Genomic DNA, 18,862 nt, shown 5'->3' on the forward strand with positions numbered 1-18,862 from the left:
CTCAAAGTCCGTTCGTCTCGCCCGATTACACTTTTCGTAGCGCACTCACCAGATTACTCCCCAAGTCAAGACAAAAAAGTTTACTTCATATACTCACTTTGGTAACTTAGCGAGCAGCTCCGATATCTTGTAGCAGAGGAAGTCCCGGTCGGATATGTTCCCGAAGAGGAAGCTGGTGTGATGAGCCGTCGTTATGAGGATGCTGCCAGAGTCTGCGGTGCTGCCCGTGCCGCCCGTCTCAGCGCGCTCCACTTGATACACGTTCCGGAGAGGTATCGTTAGACGTACTAGATGCGACACCTACGAAGGTGATTCCTTATCTCAGACCAATTACCTTCTATTGGACTTCGTTGTCAACCCATATTCGGCTGCTGAGCTCAAGTCTCCTTTCAGAATGAGAGGAGTTAGGCTTTAGTCCACCACGCTGGCCCAATGCGGATTGACAGACTTCACACACTAGAGAATTAAGAAAATTCTCTGGTATGCAGATTTCCTCACGATGTTTTCCTTCACCGATTGAGACACGTGATATTTAATTTCTTAAAATGCACACAACTGAAAAGTTGGAGGTGCATGCCCCGGACAGGATTCAAACCCACACCCTCCGGAATCGGAGGTAGAGGTCATATCAACTGGGCTTGGACTTCATCGCACTCAAATTCACCAACAACATTTTCTGTCGTTGTCGTAAACGCTCACATCGAATATTTAACACAATAAATATATTACACTATAAATTTTAAATCGTAATACACACACGTGTAATTTTAACACAATGAAACATCGATTCTATTGACGCAGTTTGTATGAACACGTAAGATCATGATCAATGATCATATGGTTTTAATAGAGGGATAACCTCTAGCAAGGCAGGTCCTATAGAAGGTACTTGGTCTGAGTTCCTTATAGACATACTATATGTGTCACCTAAGAAAATAATCCAATTAAATAAAAGCGAAAGATTTAAAGCCGCTTGACGAACAAAGATGAAATTGGCAGGGAGATAGTTTTTAGTTAGTAGAGCTCTGCTAAGAACGGATTTTGCAAATAAGACGTTAGGTAGACGTCCGCTGGCTCCTTATACCAAGTTAGACGGACAAGGTGTGACTTGAAAAGTTTATAATTTTAATAAGTATACGCTTCTTAAGGCTAGTCTAGTCTACATTTTTAAATTCCACGGGTACCGCGGTTTTTTCGGGATAATAAATAATGCCTCTGTCAGAGGCTAATTGGATTATACCCTGGATTTACAGAGGCTCTTTGTGTGAATCCAGGGCATAATCTAAAAATTCTATAAAGTAAGTAGGTGAACCTAGAATAATATTTGTATCAATCTGTTTTATATTATGAGTCATTGTCGTCACATTGTATCGATAACAATACGAGTAGGTATAAGTTACATAGTGTGATAAATTATAATAGGTAGGTTAAACATTCGATAGTAAACAAATAATTATTGAAGCTAGAAACAATATTTTGTAATTGAATTCTATTTCTAGTTATATCTCTTCAAAATACGTGAAAAAATGTAAATCTCGCAAATCCAATCTCGAGTTACAGTTACGCTTGTGGATGATAGTTTGTACTGCCTATTGTACACGGGTTTAACATTATGTCTCTAAGGAGAAGGAGGGTTTAATCAGTACGTAAGGTACACAAAAGATCAGTTGAGTAATGAAAGCGTGAACATGTAATAAGCAAACAAATTCGTTAACACCCTACCGACAAAGACTTACCGCCAAGCAATTTAGCGTTCCGGTACCATGTCGTGTAGAAACCGAAAAGAGGTGTGGATGTTCATCAGTCAGTTCAGTGATGATGCAATCTAAGATGGAAGCAGGCTAACTTGTTAGGAGTATAGAATGAAAAATCCACACCCCTTTCAGTTTCTCAACAATGAGTCGTCGGTTGTTAATGATGAATACTTTGTATCGGTCACGTTACATAATGTCGTGTGTAATTTGTTTACACTCACGTACATAATTTATGTGATTAAAAGATAAAGGAACTAAACCTAATGTCACTTGCATGAGTTACACGAACAAAGTAATGCTATCTCAATATTAACTAAATAATTAATGAGTAAATGGTACCAGAATGTAGTGTATTTGTTTGAGTACTGTACTCCATAGCTCGAGGGTTATAAGGGACCGGACTCAATACCCAGGGAGGTTTGAGTACTTTTACTCAATAGCTCGAGACTTAGAAGGGACCGGATTCGACACCCAGGGAAGTTTGAGTACTTGTACTCAATAGCTCGAGGCTTAGAAGGGACCGGATTCAACATCCAGGGAGGTTTGAGTACTTGTACTCAATAGCTCAGGGGTTAAAACAGGCTGGACTCAACACCCAGGAAGGTTTGAGTACTTGTACTCAATAGCTCGGGGGTTAAAACAGGCTGGACTCAACACCCAGGGAGGTTTGAGTACTTGTAGTCAACCAATTTAAATTAATTATGATATTAGTTATTTGGAACTTGGAGCCGAACACAACAACTTTTTTCAACAAAAACGGTAAAAAACACAATCATTATACATACCCGACTATCGAAACAGATGAAATTTTGTGACAGGTACAGTCTTCCCCAATTGTGTTTCTTGTTATACGGCGTCCATAGAGTACATTCTTCCGAACCGTCCAACTTCTCCGTGTGAGGCAATCGAAACCTGAGCGTGTACAGGTTCGATTGTTTCCTAGCATCCAAATCTCGTTTGAGGAAAGATGGCTTCTTTGGTACATTCTTGCTGAGTTTCGTTAGTAGATCCTTGTCGATATTGAATGTGCCCGACTTGTCGTTGATTAACCTTAAATATTAAATAACAAAAAAACACTTTATAGCCTCAGTAAATGCAAAAAGGTACCGCAATGCTACGAGTACTTATAGTTTTTGTACGATTCTGTGCAGTCAGTAATTTAGTCAGGGTAGGCATAGCCTAAAAATAAGCTCGCTATCAAACAACTGAAGCACCATAATGGTGCCGAGTACCTATGTGTGAGTGTAAAGTTTATTGCCAGATTCAGGAAACAACTGGCCATCTGTCTTCAATGTGCATGTCAGCGTGTTCGTATATTTGCGAATTGACAGAATTGGGGTGCGTCACTTTTTAGTTCTTCACAGACCCAATCACTTTTGTGTGTTTCTTTAGAGATTGTCTAACCTGACATTGAATACTTAAATATCAATCACAAATTTCAAATCATCAGTTTTGAAATTTCGCTCCAAACTACTTAACCGTTCGACGTCAAACTTACATTTAAAATAATGCACAAAGTTAGCTGTTTACAGGTAGCTATTGAAAAAATTAAATAGCTTACGTGATATTAAAGAAAAACTATCGAAATTACAGGGTGTTAATTCACCTGTAAATTACTGTGCTGTTTTATTACCGGTACTGCATATAATTTAACGTGTTATTATTCCGTAGATTGTAAGGAAGAACATTATACATAATAACATAGATTATAATCTAACGGTATTTACAATTTTACAATTGTTCATTTTACATTGCTCTGTCATTTAACATCAGCTGAGACTGCAATCTTGCGCTAAGATCAAAACAATTAACACTCGCCACATTCTGACACTAAAGTTAACTATCAATTATTACTGCATTTTTAGATGTCTACAACATTTGATTCAGCACATCCCACTCAATTAATAATTTTAGAATCGTACAAAATGTCCTTGATTGTTTGGTTGAAAAATCGAATTCTTCATCGAAGATTGTATTTTGAAGGGTACATTAATGTCAAATAATCGTAAATTTTATACGCGTTTGTTATGGCATCAACTAGTTGTTACAATTACTCGTGGGTACGTCGTAAACACCTGAAAATATGTAACTACGCAACGTACTGATACCTACTTTTCAAAAAGTTATTTTTTTAATAATCTTCATGGAATAATAATAATTTATTTAGGAGCAACTCTTGTATATCATATACAAATTGCTCATTTAATAATATATTAATTAGAAAGATAAAAATGTGTTGATATTTGAATAAGTGATAAACTTCATACCATCACATTACAGTAACCACGTTCCTGCTCAAATTACATTATATTTTGGTTAGTAGGAATAACTCTTATATTCTATATTTATACTTAAATGTAAAATGCTATGGATTAATCTAGCTAACATGCTGGCTTGATCAATTTAAATATTAAACTGTATTGTATTAAACAAATGTAAAAACAAAACAAACAAAACCAAAATATTGGTAATTGAGTAAGTTTGTACTGACGGTAGCTCGTTTCAGCTGACGGTACGAACTTCACTAGGCTTAAGATGCAAGCCAGAGATTTAGATTTGAGATGTTGTCGACTAATAGCGGCAGCTTCGATTATGTCGCTCTCTTTCGCCCCTTTGCCATAAACGAGACAGCTATATTTTCGATCCCATAGTTATAGACTGACAATGTTTTTTTCTTAGCCGAACCATTAAAGAAAGCATGACAACTGGACATTGTCTGCAATAGACACTTGAAGATAATGAAAATCAAAGAAGATTCATCATGTTCAGGCTGTGGTGAGAGAAGCTATCACTTTATAGCTGAGTGTCCCATGTTCGCGCTGGTGTTAAGGGAGTTACTAGGTAACGATACATTAAATGAAGCAGACTTCTCATGTAGTGAGAAGGAATCTCACTACATGGGATATTTACAGGTTTACCAAGGCTACCGGTAGGTTTGAAGGGGGATCACTGTCGATACACCAGTGAAACTGTACTCTTTTCGGATTCCCTAATTAGGACTGATTATGATGTCACAAATTAATGACGTCATTAATTAGCTGATCGTTTGATTTGTATGGGCCATCAAACAAAACTACAAATATCTTTGTTATTTGTGTGTTAATGTGTATAGATTATTTGAAAAATGTCACATTTAATGTAAGGATGCTAATAATGTATGAATTTTCATCTAATTACTATAAAAGAATTTTAGTAGATTTTTATTATTTTATTTATTTGCAAACATCCAGTCAATTTTTGGTTTTTTACATATTAATTAGTTAATATTGACCTTATTTACCCAAATTTCTCATAAAAATTAATATACTTAAAAATAGTCATCATTCCCATTCAGCTAGTATACAAAAAAATACTTACTCCTTCATTGCAATATTTGCCAGCTGCTGCATGAGAGCAAATGTCTCATTCTTCCTCAGGAACATGGTGAAGTAATGTTCTCCATCCCGTGTCACAACTCTGATTGAATCAGGGAACAAGAGGCTATTGGTCTTCGCCAGTTCTGTGACGTCTGCCCATCGAATCTTAATAGCTGTTTTGCGTCCAAATATGTAAGAATAGAAGCACATGTAATGTACTGATAAGTACATCCAACCTTGACGAGGCATTTTGCCTTTCCAATAACTGAAACAAACAATTCACTGTTTACATAATTACGCTAATTATATTATGACTTTTTTTACAAGAGCTTGTTTTGATCTGAAAGAGGTTGCTACTGCTGATATAACAGGCATATGAGGCTTAACACTGAATATCAAGTAAGCCATCTATCTGTTTTGTGCTCGTGGCGTTCGAGCCGTCCACATTACTTGTTATGTCATTCTTTATGGGTTACTTGGGATAGGCGGCGAGAGTGATTTGAGTGTAAAAGGGGAGTGTTGGTTAACTATCAAAGACGTCTTTAACCCTACACACAACGTTCACAAGTGCGTGACTTCTCTCAAGGTCGTTCTCTGCCATTCTAGGGTCTTATCTTGGTTACAGTTTGATTTGTTAATAAGTTATCCTGACAAATATTGTGAATCATAACCTTTGTTCAACATTAGTTTTCTTATTTTTGTAAACCACTTCTGAGTCTGCTAAAATATTATTATTAAAATAGTAGGGCTCTTTGTCTTTATAATTGAACTTGTCTAGATAAGTGCTATACTTATTACTGTTGGTATGCAGCGTTTACTGCAAGGTAAAGGTATAACAATCTAATTGCTAAATCAAGGAAAGATTTGATTGCATGTGTGTTTGTATATCTGTTGGTTTGGATTGAGTAGGCTTTGAAAATATTAAAGCAAAGAATTGAAGAATTCTTTTACTATTGGGAAGCTTCACTATCCACGAGTGCTATAGGCTACATTCTATCCCATTAACCTACTGGAAAGTGAACCACGGCGATGAAACCACGCGGCGTCTACTAGTTTAATATAAAATATTTTTGCTAAAATTGTCCGTTAATTAATATTTTAGGAAATAAGGGCTATAGGAGTAACCAAGCGAGACTAGAATATTAATGATGCATTTTAAATATATTGTACAATCATTTGTAATTATTTTAAAAAAGATTTTTTTAAATTAAAAATATTATGATTTTTTTGTGTCTTATCAATATAGGTTGAGTGTCATTCATATTTTATGACTGTCAATTTAAAAGTCATAAATTAAAACAGGTTTTTTTACACACCTGATAAACCAGATTGTCTTTATTTGTAATACTGACCTGCATGAGTAATAGCAAACCAACTTCTCATCTTTTGGCATTGCAAATCGCTGACGAAAATCATAATCAACATTTTTATATGTGATGGTGTCTTCATCTGCAAATATTATATTATATGTAAATATAAAGGTACAAAGGTACAATTATCACTTATAATATACATATATTATATACTATTTCAAGTTAACATTTATACTTTGCTGAAAGAGATAAGTTGAATGTCATAATTTATTTTGATGAAAGTCTATATTTAATATATATTTTTTTTAAATTATACTTGACAGAATCGTTTTTTTTGTCCATCATAATATTGTTATTATAAGAACAAAAATTACAAATTAGTAAAAACAATTTAAAATTAAAATATGTACACAATATCATGTGTATTTTGATCACATTAACAAAAGTATATTTGGATTTGAATGCAACAATGGTATATTTGGATCATATAATAACAAAGTTCCATACACTTCAAATGAGTCAATTTTAAACCAAATACAAACATATTTAAAGATGGATATACTTTACTTAAAATTTCATATAACATTTATATTTTTAAGGGTTTTATAAGAAAAAAAAAAGAAAACTAAACTTAACACTAACCTTCAGTTAAATTTTCTTGCTCAGTGGCAATGATAGAGTTAATCTTACAGCAGACAAACTCTGTGATCTCCTCCTCAGTGTCAAATGAGTGTAGTGTCGGACTCACATTGTCAATCAACCACTGCCAGTCCTGACGTATCTCTTGCTCAGTCAGTGCTGTTGCTATTACTGTACAAAAATAACTGAACTAAATTACAGCTAGATGGTCCAACAACATTAAGAAGGCAGTGGGAAGTGGCTGTATGAGTAAGGCGGATGATAGTGTGTAGCGGCACGCTCTCGGAAAGCATAGGCCTTTCCGAGAGCTTACCACCACTGCAGTACAGCAGTAGAATATATAGAGTAATACGGGCTGATGATACTATAGTCTGGCAAGTTTGTTGATGACACTCCCATGATATGCGGGCGACGGGGGGAAAGACTGCGCGGAGAAGTGAGGTGCATCAGTCTTGGGGTTTTCATTCATTGCTACACTCCCCCCGGCCCGCGCGGACCATCAGGAGTGTTACAAACATGGATGTGTTAGTGTGTCTGTAAATGTGGTTTGTATGTGAGTGTATTTATTTATTGAAATAAACCATGCTCAACACACATATGGTTCAATATAATAACTATTAATAGTTAGGAGTTAGTTAGGAGGTTCTATGTTTGGCTGTATGTATGTTTTGTTTATTATGAAGAATATAAGTACATCATTTATTATTTCTATTAAGTAAATATTATGTCTATTATCATTATGTTACAGGTGTCATTATCATTATGTGTCAGATGCCAATAGCATAACACATGGTTGTTTAAATTTTGGAGGTCGCAGCCAGAGGTGAAATTATTCATTTTCAGGTTTAGTAGTATTGAAAACAACAGACATAATATTATATGTACAATGTATAACATGATACTAATGATATACAATCATGTTATATGTGATAATTTATTTGTTAACATGGTTGTCTTGTTGCAAATGCTTATAAATATACATTTGGATTATGGTGAAACTTGTACTCTTTTTTTTTATAGAGCAATTTTTTTTTTAAGAACAACTGTTAAACTTCTTATTGTGACTCAATCGAATTTACCTTCCAAACTAGTGGTAAAGTTACAACAATAATATTTTTTTAAAACCTACTTGAATTATTATAGACAAGCATAAATTTAAAAATAGGTTGTTTACCATAGTATATTTCAGAGTTCGGTGTCTGGTGCAAAATCCTGTAAGGCGCTGGTTTCGTGTCACGAACGCTGTCCAACGTTCCCACCAGTAAGGACGATAGACCTTTCGACTTTCCGTGTCCTTTCCTTCGTTGGAGAACGAAATACAACGTAGTTTCGTCAGTGTCCCTATTGTCAGAACAACTCATTATACATTAGAACAATTTACACAAATATAAAGAAATTACTTTACACGTAAGATAAGCGAAATGTTTATTAAACAATTTAACAAATTTCTTTACCACAATGGGGTCTTCAGAAATACTTCTTGAGGTTTCACCCACATTTTAATTGTTAATAAATGGACGAATACGTAACATAGCTAGCGTACTTGATCACGTCTCATCATAGTGAAATTACGAAAACGAAATAAACAATTAAAATAAAACGCAATGTAAGCAAAGCAGGGAAATCCTACGAGCTTCGACTTAGAATTTGACCACAAACGTCAAAAGTTGACATACCTACCGACGTTTGAACTTTGAGTTTGACAAACAAATGACAGAAGTGAGTGGTGACATTTATAAATTGACAATAAACCATCGACATCAAACCATTCTTTCTCAAAGTTTAGTCCTCCAACTCATAGATTAATAAACTAATTGCTCCAACTTCCAGCGCTGGAGTTAAGCAAAAGTGTATCATTGATTTTTCTCGAGTTTTATCGTGCCATGACTAGCTTTATAGGACATAGGCTACTTTCATCCTTAAAATTTGGCTTTTACCTAGGGAAACAATACTTATAACCAAATTATACAGATCATGCTTTTATTTACCACAATTTATTTAGTGAATTGTACATTCTAGCGCAATGTAACAGGAAATTATAGTGACATTTTTTTTAAATAAGTACATAGTGTAGCGTTATTCATAAAAATATTATTATATTATTATTTTAGCTTATCTACATAAATATTTAGTTCGTAGATTATCTATAAGTTTACAACGTACCAAATTATAAGTTAACATGTGCGCACACACATGTGACGCGCACATGTCGATTCTAACACTCAAGAGCACATTACTAACCCAATATATTTAGAATTTTAGATACACCAAACCAGTTGAACCTCGTTACCTTCTAACCACACGCGGCAAAATAGATTTTCTATTTATTAAATCTATGGATAAAGATATGCATGTAAATATTGCATACATTTACATGCTTATTTTTATTACCTGACTGCAAGAAGGGTTATGTTTTTCGGGCGTATCTTGTAAGTATGTATATACTCGTATGCATGTACGAACATAATGTTCTTTATTGACCTCATAACTTCCGAACCGCTCAACGGATTTACGTAATTAATATATCTTTAGATTTTTCTTAACCTAATAACCCAAGTGTTCTTAGATGGGTAAAGTTAAAAAAATCAACACGACGACTGTGAGTACCATTAATTTACTCTTTCACTGTGAGACTTGGGGTAAAAAAAAACGTTTTTCGAATATTACGAATTGAATATGGGTATCAAAGTCAAGGGCTCATCAAGAGGATTACAAAATGGTATATTTTTTATTCCTCTAAAAATACGCGAGGCGGATGACTAGGTGCGAGCAGGTTAGGCAGTCGGTTTTTTTTTTATTTTTATAAATTATTAACTTGTTGTTTGTTTTTACTGTATAAATGTAGGAATATAGGTAATCCAGTTGAATGCAGTCTCTAGCTAAAGGATGTCAATTAAAAAACAGAATACGTGCAGGATATCATAGCTCATCATCGATTTTAATAGATCATTATCATTTTATTACGTACCTACTTGAAAATATTTTGACGCAAAATTATTTTTAATGATGATCTTGTTCCTTTTCAGCAATTCTGCGCTGAGTTTCTGCCCAACTTCTAACATTCGCTTCAGAGTTTGCTTTAGCGTGTATTTTAGTAAATACATAAAATGCAAATAGAATTCCCATTGGGTAATACATCCATATATTATTATTTTTCATGTAAAAAAAGAAAGGGAATTGGGCAATCTTTGCAGATATTGTATACGGATATTTCATTTGACGTCCAGATTTCCTAAAATTATAAAGTCATTAAATTATTTTAACTACAGATTATTATGGATGAAATTGCGATTCTTTTTGTAGGGTACTTTAGTAAGCTAGTGCTTTTTTCGCTCACTTTTCACGTAGATGATTCAAAAAGTTGACAAAAAATGCATATTATATTATGTATATTAACCATTACCCAGCTAATATTCCTGCACTGCGAGATTGCTCTTCTAATTTAGTAAAAAGTTCTTTGAGTACTTTAGGGAATACCATTTTACTAAATTTATATTTTTTTTATTGGTTTATTACGGGTTTAATCTTTAAATATATTATGTCAATGATTTGAACAAAGAGTAAATGAATGTATAGCATACGCTGATAGTCTTGCACTTTATACCATGAAGGTTAACTTACAAGTATAACGCCTCGGCCGCACTACGGCTAAACCGCCGCGATTTTTAAACGCGTAATTGAAGGGAAATATGGGAGGAAAATTATTTGCGAGAGTCGTAGGCAATTTTCTTACTCCGTGTTCTTTCGAATACAGAAACTACGTGGGTGAAACCGCGGGGCGGCATTATTGCGTCTTTTACAAATTTTGTATTATCTCCCAAACTATATGACTAATTAACATACTTTAAAAGGCTAATCTTATCTCTATAATACCTTCTTGATTATTAAGTAATTTATTTTGATAAGGATTTAAGTTTATTTGTGTAAATAATGACGTAAACGTTAGTATAAAATTTAAGCAATTTATTAAAGTACAAAAAGTACTATATCTGCTAAAATATAGAAGATAGATATATGCTGTTGCGACATTTTTTGTAGAAAATGATGTGTTCTGCATAGTTGTAGTACATTATTTTATTCTTACATCAATAGTTTTTGTAGCGCACGCCATGTAAACAAAACTTTTGTACACCTTGGGTTACATTATTGGAATTTCAGGAAGGATCCCTATTTTTTTTGAAAATATTATATAGCCTTTAGCCTTCCTCGATAAATGGGCTATCTATAACTGAAAATATTTTTCAAATCGAACCAGTAGTTCCTGAGATTAGCGCGTTTAATCAAACAAACAAACTCTTCCGGTATAAAATATTGGTATAGATTTCCAGCATGATACACCACGGACCATAGTATTCTAAAGAACCAGATCTCAGGAGCGCCATCTGTGATTAGCTTTCACCGGAGGTAGTATCTTTTTAATCTGTGCAATGTATATTAATTTACTCTTTGGCAATTGATTACGGTTTGACATTGACAGTGACAGCCGGCCAATAATCGCTAATCGGCTTTATTAAAAATAAATGTTTTTTTCTTAGAAAATACAGAATTGAATTGAGGATTTGAGATTCACCTTATCTTAAAGAATAGAAACTGGTATGTTATAGTAAAGCATTACACCAATAAAATTTAACTAAGTGTTGTTAAAACTCCAAGTTTTAGGTAGCCCACTCGATAAGCTAACATAACCAATTTCTGATACTTAATCTTAATTGTTTTCTCCACTTCAATAGTCTAAGCCTTACAAAATATATATTTCATGCTAAAGCTACTGTCCTTGTGCAATATGTTAAAAGAATATAGGTATGAGTAATATATTTATTTACAGAAAGAAGAAGCTGCATGTTATTGCAAATAAAATTTTACAATGACTGATATAAAGTCCTTATTAAAAGAGGCAAGAAAATTAATTGACGACAAGGAGTTCAAAGAAGCTCAAGAATGTTGCAAAAATATATTGAGAAAAGATAAACAGAATTATTTGGGATTAGTTCTGTTAGGTAAATCTTTACAGGAGACTGATCAAGCTGCATTAGCATTTCAAAAAGCCATATCAAGTAAACCTGATCACCCATTAGCTTGGCAAGGTCTTGCTAATTATTATGAACGAAAAGAGGACAGTACATCAAAAATCAAGCTTATTACTGTCTATGATGAAATTTTAAAACTTCAAGTAGAAGAGGAGAAGGCTTTGGAAATCATAACCAAGCTTGGCCAGCTTGGATGCTCTCTAAATGATAACCGGATAATAAGTATACTTATAAATTATTTGGATAAGAATTTGGATGATAAGATATTTTCTGCTGCAGTTCATCAGCTTGTTGAATTGTTAAAAGCAAATGAGTCTTGTAAAGATGAAGACATACCAAGAGTTATCAATCACTTATCTAAACTTATAGAAAGAGATCCTAATGAAACATTGCATATTTTACTAGGGAAAGTGATCCTGCAGAAGAATAATTTTATTGATTCAATGAGGGAGGTCATGAACTTAAATTATTTTGTACCTAGTGTCACTTTCAGAGAATGGCTTTGTAAGTATTTGTGTACTTATTATGTCCAACACAATACTTTTTCTGGATTTGACATTGAGGCACACATAAATGAAATAACAGTAGGAATTGAAAATTCTAAATATCCTGCCCTATTAAGAAGTATGATATCATATGATAAAGGATTATTTGTTGATGCTTACAAACAATGTGTTCCAATTGTAAATTACCAGGAAGCAGATATCACTGAAGCTACTTTCATCATAAGATGTACATTCAAGTTAAAAAAGTTCTCAGTGGCACAAAAATTGGCAACAAATTTCTTGATAAAAGTTAAAGATCAATCTTTTGCAGTTACTTTAAAAAAATTTCTATTTTTGTCAATAGCTGAACAACAAAAATGGAAACAAGCTATTGTGATTGCAAGTGAACTACCTATTGACTGCTTGGATATCAGTGAACAGGCAATACTTGCAAAATGTTTTATAGAAGTTAATGATAATGCTGATCATCTAATGGAAAACCTTAGAGAAACAAACCATTATAAACAATTGGAAGCTATCTCTCTTATTAAACAAGAGAAATATGAAGATGCAATCAAATTATTGGAAGATTCATCAGAAAATCATCTTAATTTATTTTACATAGGAAAAGCATATTGGAATTTAGAACAGTATGATCAATCTCTTATTTATTTACTTAAATCTGCCAGACTGAATACAGATCATGCAGATACATTTCTGTATTTAGGAATGATTTTCCAAAACTACAAGCAAGATTTGGATAAGGCTAAAAGATGTTATGAAAAAGCTTTTAGTCTTAATAATATTGACTTAAATATTATCAAGAATTTAAGTGATCTTTACATTAAAATGGAACTCTTGGATGTTAACTTTGATTTATTGAGTAAAGCAATCCAAAATGTACAAATGGATTTACCATGGATTAATTTTCGTTTGGGGCTTTATTATATTAATAAAAGAGAATGGGAAAATGCTATTATTCAGTTTCGAAAAGTAATTAATGCTGAACCTAAAAACACAATTGCATTTCAGTGTTTAGCAGATGCTTATTATTCAAGAGGATCCTTCACATCAGCATTAAAAGCGTACAACAAAGTTATATCAATGAATCCCAAAAATATATTGCATTGTCTTACTAGAATAGGTTATATTAATTCTTTATTGACACAGTATGCAGAGGCAATTATAACATTTGAAAAAGTGTTGCAAATAGACCCTGACTCTTTGTTAGCTCTAAAAGGCATAGCAGAAACTTGGATGAGAATAGCAAAGAAAAAATTTACTGCCAAACTTTATGGTAGTGCCAGAGATACTGCACAATATGCAATTAATTATTTAATCAGGGCATTAACTGTAGAAAAGTCTTTTTTATGCATATGGAATTTATTAGCTAATGCACTAATATTCATAACTAAATTACCAAATGAATACTGTTATGTTGACATGAAAAATTCATTCAATGATGATGACACAGTAAGAAAGGATAAGTTTGACATCTATCCCCAAGCATTAGCCTGCTTCACCAAGATAGCAAAACAAAAGCCGCAGTTAGCCTCGTATGATTTAGCTACTACTTATCTTGATTATTATCAAGCAACAGACGAAATTGTAAATTGTCATATTGCATTTAAACTAACTGTAGCCAACATTAAAACTAAACCAAGCTCTTGGAGAAACTGGAACCTACTTGGAAAGATATGTATTTTTAAGAAAAGATACGATTTAGCCCAACATTGCTTTAATAAGGCATTGCCGATAACACCCAAGAGTGCTGTGGCAAAAATATGGTGTAATTTGGGCACATTGTATGTCAAGTTAGGACTTCATAAATTGGCCAATTATTGTTTTTGGCGTGGACAATCAACTCAGCTGTCTTATCCTCAGAGCTGGATTGGTCAAGGGTTGATAGCTGAAGTTATTCAAGAAGAAGAAGCTATGGACCTTTTCAGACATGCCTGTCGTCTAGGTTACCACCCTCAGTGTGCTATGGGATATGCTGACTGGGTGTGCAGGACATTAAAAGACGATACTTACAAAAACAGCTCTGAGTTAAAATATGTTATTGAAGGTTTATACGCAATACCATATGCTATGGACTTAGTTCAGTGGTTTATAAGATTTGAGCCAAAGAATGCTTATGCTTATAATACTCTCGGTATCCTGCAAGAAAGAAGTGATCTTTTGTGTTCTGCATTAACTTCCTATCAAAAAGCATTTCAATATGCAGATAATGACAAAAAAAATATTATCCTTCTTAATATTGCAAGGACTCTTCTGAGACTTGGAAAATATGATGAAGCCATTGTGACTTTCAAAGAAATTTCTGAAGCAAGTTTCAATTCGGCTTGTGGTTTAGCTCTTGCTCTTTTCAAAAAAGGTCTTTATGAAGAATCATATTCAGCATATGATACTGCTCTGCACTGGCTCTGTGCTAATGATGATGAAAAGGCAAATCTTCTGGTAGCTATGGCTGGCATAGTATACATGTATAAAGGCATTGATGATGCAAAAACACTGCTATTTCATAGCATTCAGGTTTCACAGACTAATCCAACACCATACAGCTTGTTTGCTATATGTTCATTAGGAATCATACATTCAGACCAAGGACTATCTAAATTGGCCATATGTGAGTTGCAGAAATATGAAAAAGATAGCAACTTTGGATATGATGTAGGTTTCCTGAAATCTTATCATGCACTTAATGATGATATCAACAGAGCCATTAAATTGTTGAGCGAGTCACTCCACGATCATCCTAGTAGTACAGAATTATGGTTTTGCATGGCACAATATTGTTTACAGGCATCTGATACAAAAGCAAAGATAGCAAGTTCCTGTGCTAAAAGAGCATTAAGCTCAATGCATGATCAAAAAAATGGCAAAGAAACAGCAAAAATGCTTGCCACAGCTAGTATTGCTGAACATGTAGCAGGAAACAAATATAAATCACAGCTGTTAGCAAAAGATGGGCTTCACATGTATCCATGGCAATCGGAAATTTGGGCAGCATTGGTTTTTTCAATTTTAACAAGCAAGTTGTCTGTTGAGAGGAAAAAATGGATTTTAAATGTTGCTGGACATATGAGAAAAAATTTAGATACAAGCAGAGGTCTGAATAGATGGATTAACCTGTTAGAGAAAAAGTTAAGCAGATAGATTAAAGTCAATAATTAATAAGTTATTAATATTATAAATGTAAAACTTTTTAAAGATACAGCAAACATTCATCAATCTATCTCCTGAATTCTGTTTATTACTTATCCCTCTTTACACTCTTATTGCATTTAAGGCTGTATTTTAATCTCAGTAAATACTTTTTTTGTTGCAATAATTATGTTAAATCATTATTACTACAAAACAGAAAAACAAAATCCCAATGTAGGTTAATTTTCATGATATGAAGAGAGTATTGTATACATAATGTGATAATACTCATACTAATGTGTAAATGTTAAAATAAAATGTATCAATAAATATTATCATTTTTATTTACCATAATTCAATTAATATTAACAATATTATTTTTAATTTCCTATAAATGTATCAGGTATCCTTCTGAACACTGCGAGAAATTTATCACCATTATTCCTAGTAACCTTTTGACCCTCTTCTGTACTTTCATATAGCTTTTCAACAATCATGTCATTTTTCTAAAAATGGAATAAAAAAAATTCAATACTTAATAAGATATGACTATTAGAAATATTGTACAAGAAGATGACTTACTAAATCTTCTTCAGAAATTCTTTCAAATAATGGATGCTCTTCAAAGTGGGTAACCATCCAATCGTGCAAATCTTTTACATCTGTTATTGTATATACAATACCCTAAAAAAAAAAAAATTAACAATATTGGAAAAATTTAATTGACTGATGTGTAAAACACATCAGAGAACCTTTTAGTTTTAAAAAAAAATATATATATATTTTGCTTACATGCTCCGCTAATACATATGCATATTCAGATAGAAGCCACTTATTGATAATCCTCCATTTATGCTTAGCTTTTTTAAAATGAGGGTCTGGATATAGAAAAAACATTTTTTTTAGCTGAAAAAAAAGAATTGAATGTTTATTTATAAATATTGTTATTTCTGAAACATGCCATAAGTCTTTGGTCCAAGAACCCATAGAGCAGCACAGACCTAACCATCACATAGAAAACCTATGTAAAGCATAGGATACACAGATCTAGCAGTACAGCTCCCTGTGCTCCTCTTTTAACATGTTAATACAAAGGTCTGTTTGATTGGTTTATCTAATTTTTGTTATTTAGCAAAATGTGAATCTTCAAGAAGGGTCATCATCAAATCAACAACTAAATCTATGATTTAATTAAGAAATAAGGAATCATTTATAAATTTCAAGGTATATCTTCAATAAGATCTTAGTTCTTAAGATCAAGGTTCTTAGTTCATATTAACATAAAAGTTACAGTGTATTCTATACCTGGCCCTTATAGAAAAAGTTTGGTAAATATTTCATAGCATTTGTTCTCAGTACAGCTATATTGTTATATTGATCTGCATTTTGTGTCCTTAGTGCTAGAATCCTATCATTTACATAATCAGACACCTTAACACGAATTTCCAGTCCTAGCATTAGATTGTCTGGGAACATTGGTGATAGAGTCACTGGAAAGAAAATTAACACATTAACTCTCAAAATAGAAGAGCCATTAGATATACACAATTCAAGACTAGCTTTTGTCTTTATAGGACATTGATCTATTCAGCACTGACATTCATCAGATGATAAAAATTAAGATGATCCCATATAAACAAATCTAAGTCCATAAGCCCAAATAGCTCAATTTGTTATTTAAATAGAATCTGCGAAGACAGATTTTATCATATTCAAAATTTATATTAAACAAAGGACAAGGGGCATAATCTCTCCTGATTTATGAAAAGTCATGCACAATAACAAAACTAGATTTAAATGATCCATGCCAAATATAAGTTTTAGTTTAATTGGAGGTTTATTAACACAGCCAATATATGTTATTAATTTATTACATACCTAGAAGCCCGCCATATCCACAGCCAACATCTAGAAATTCTACTCTTCCTAAAGGTTTTTCTGTTCTTATTATGGGATATAAATTCGACCAATCATAGTCATCTGGATGAGCAGGGCTGTAAAATTGGCAACAACAAAATTAACAAAATAAAGCACAACATTGTTTGTTATTTAAGTTGTAATAATTAAACATTTAATTACGAAACTTACTATTCAAAGCAATGATCAGCAATTGGATTTGAATGTGCACGTTGTCTATAATATTTTTTCTGCGGCAGAGTCATGATAGAGCACATAGGAATATATTATTGATTTAAGTTTCATGTATCAGTTTAAATTAATTGAAATAATTATCATCGAAAATACAAAATGTAAACACATCGCACGCGCTAACCCCAAAAAATAGATCTGTCACTTGTCAGTCTGAATCTGACATTAACTTTTCAGTTCGGGGTTCTGGGTTCTTAGGTGTGGTTAGTTACTTGTTCACCCATACTAATTTATTAAAGCGCAGCGCAATCGTTGACTATTTAGACTATGGACCTGTTTCGCACCCAAATTCACAAACAAAAAGGTCTGTCTTTTTTTTGAGAAGGACGAGGTAAACTCACACGTTAAAAATATTTAACACCATTAAATGCATTCTGTGTCCATACACTACACACAACTATAAATTTGACTCGCAATCCACAAAATATATAAATAGAATATTCGATTAATTGTTCGACTTTTTGCTGTTGTGTCAAATAAATCCTTTATTTTAGAAATTGTTTTTATTACAAATTTGATAAAATTATGATAGAAATACTTGTACTAGTAAATGAAACGTTACTACATTTTTTTACTAAACTACAATATTACTGTAATCGTTTTTTTTTTGTATTTACTTTTATTGTAATCGTTTTTGTCGTGTGAAGAGCTTCCTAAAAATGCCAGTTTGTGTAGTTAAATGGCATAAAAGACGGCCAACTAGTTTAGTAAAAGATAAAGTTTCATTACCAGTATTTCTAACAAATTTGTAACAAAAACAATATCTTTAAAAATAATCGATTCTTCAGTCGGACCTGCTAAACATCGATCAAGTAATCGAATATTCTGTAGAACGAATCGAAAGATTTGTTTCTTAATCTGTGTAAATAGTACACGTGTTTAAAATGGGAAATTGCCATACTAGTGTGGATGGGACACAGAATATATTTATCGGTGTTAAATAATATCGGTGTATTGTTATACTCTTGAGTTGACAGATACTAGTCCATTTTT

At 33.0% G+C, this 18,862-nt stretch overlaps 3 protein-coding genes across 3 annotated transcripts in view; 1 reads left to right on the forward strand and 2 right to left on the reverse strand.

Moving 5' to 3' along the window:
• The window catches only part of LOC112052272 (TBC1 domain family member 9), a 27,104-nt gene extending 18,375 nt beyond the window's left edge, over nt 1-8,729 (reverse strand). Inside the window, exons 1-7 of the mRNA XM_024091282.2 lie at nt 8,517-8,729; nt 8,237-8,403; nt 7,066-7,233; nt 6,463-6,559; nt 5,112-5,375; nt 2,540-2,804; nt 98-300 (exon numbers count right to left, since the gene is read on the reverse strand). Of these exons, the coding sequence (XP_023947050.1) occupies nt 98-300; nt 2,540-2,804; nt 5,112-5,375; nt 6,463-6,559; nt 7,066-7,233; nt 8,237-8,403; nt 8,517-8,560 (1,208 nt within the window). The 5' untranslated portion in view covers nt 8,561-8,729. The remainder of the gene's footprint in view (nt 1-97; nt 301-2,539; nt 2,805-5,111; nt 5,376-6,462; nt 6,560-7,065; nt 7,234-8,236; nt 8,404-8,516) is intronic.
• Nucleotides 8,730-11,526: 2,797 nt separating this feature from the next.
• On the forward strand, nt 11,527-15,935 carry LOC112052268 (tetratricopeptide repeat protein 37). The gene is made up of 2 exons (XM_024091279.2): nt 11,527-11,655; nt 11,888-15,935. Exon 2 carries the CDS (start codon nt 11,927-11,929, stop codon nt 15,731-15,733), a length of 3,807 nt encoding a protein of 1,268 aa, XP_023947047.2. The 5' UTR covers nt 11,527-11,655; nt 11,888-11,926; the 3' UTR covers nt 15,734-15,935.
• Nucleotides 15,936-16,047: 112 nt separating this feature from the next.
• Nucleotides 16,048-18,017, reverse strand: LOC112052270 (tRNA (guanine-N(7)-)-methyltransferase). Its single transcript, XM_024091280.2, has 6 exons — nt 17,810-18,017; nt 17,600-17,715; nt 17,027-17,211; nt 16,514-16,627; nt 16,304-16,405; nt 16,048-16,227 (listed from the first exon to the last, which is right to left on the reverse strand). Exons 1-6 carry the CDS (start codon nt 17,893-17,895, stop codon nt 16,102-16,104), a joined length of 729 nt encoding a protein of 242 aa, XP_023947048.1. The 5' UTR covers nt 17,896-18,017; the 3' UTR covers nt 16,048-16,101.
• Nucleotides 18,018-18,862: the final 845 nt, after the last annotated feature.

The sequence above is a fragment of the Bicyclus anynana genome, chromosome 5 (assembly GCF_947172395.1).
Source record: "Bicyclus anynana chromosome 5, ilBicAnyn1.1, whole genome shotgun sequence".
Classification (NCBI taxonomy): domain Eukaryota; kingdom Metazoa; phylum Arthropoda; class Insecta; order Lepidoptera; family Nymphalidae; genus Bicyclus; species Bicyclus anynana.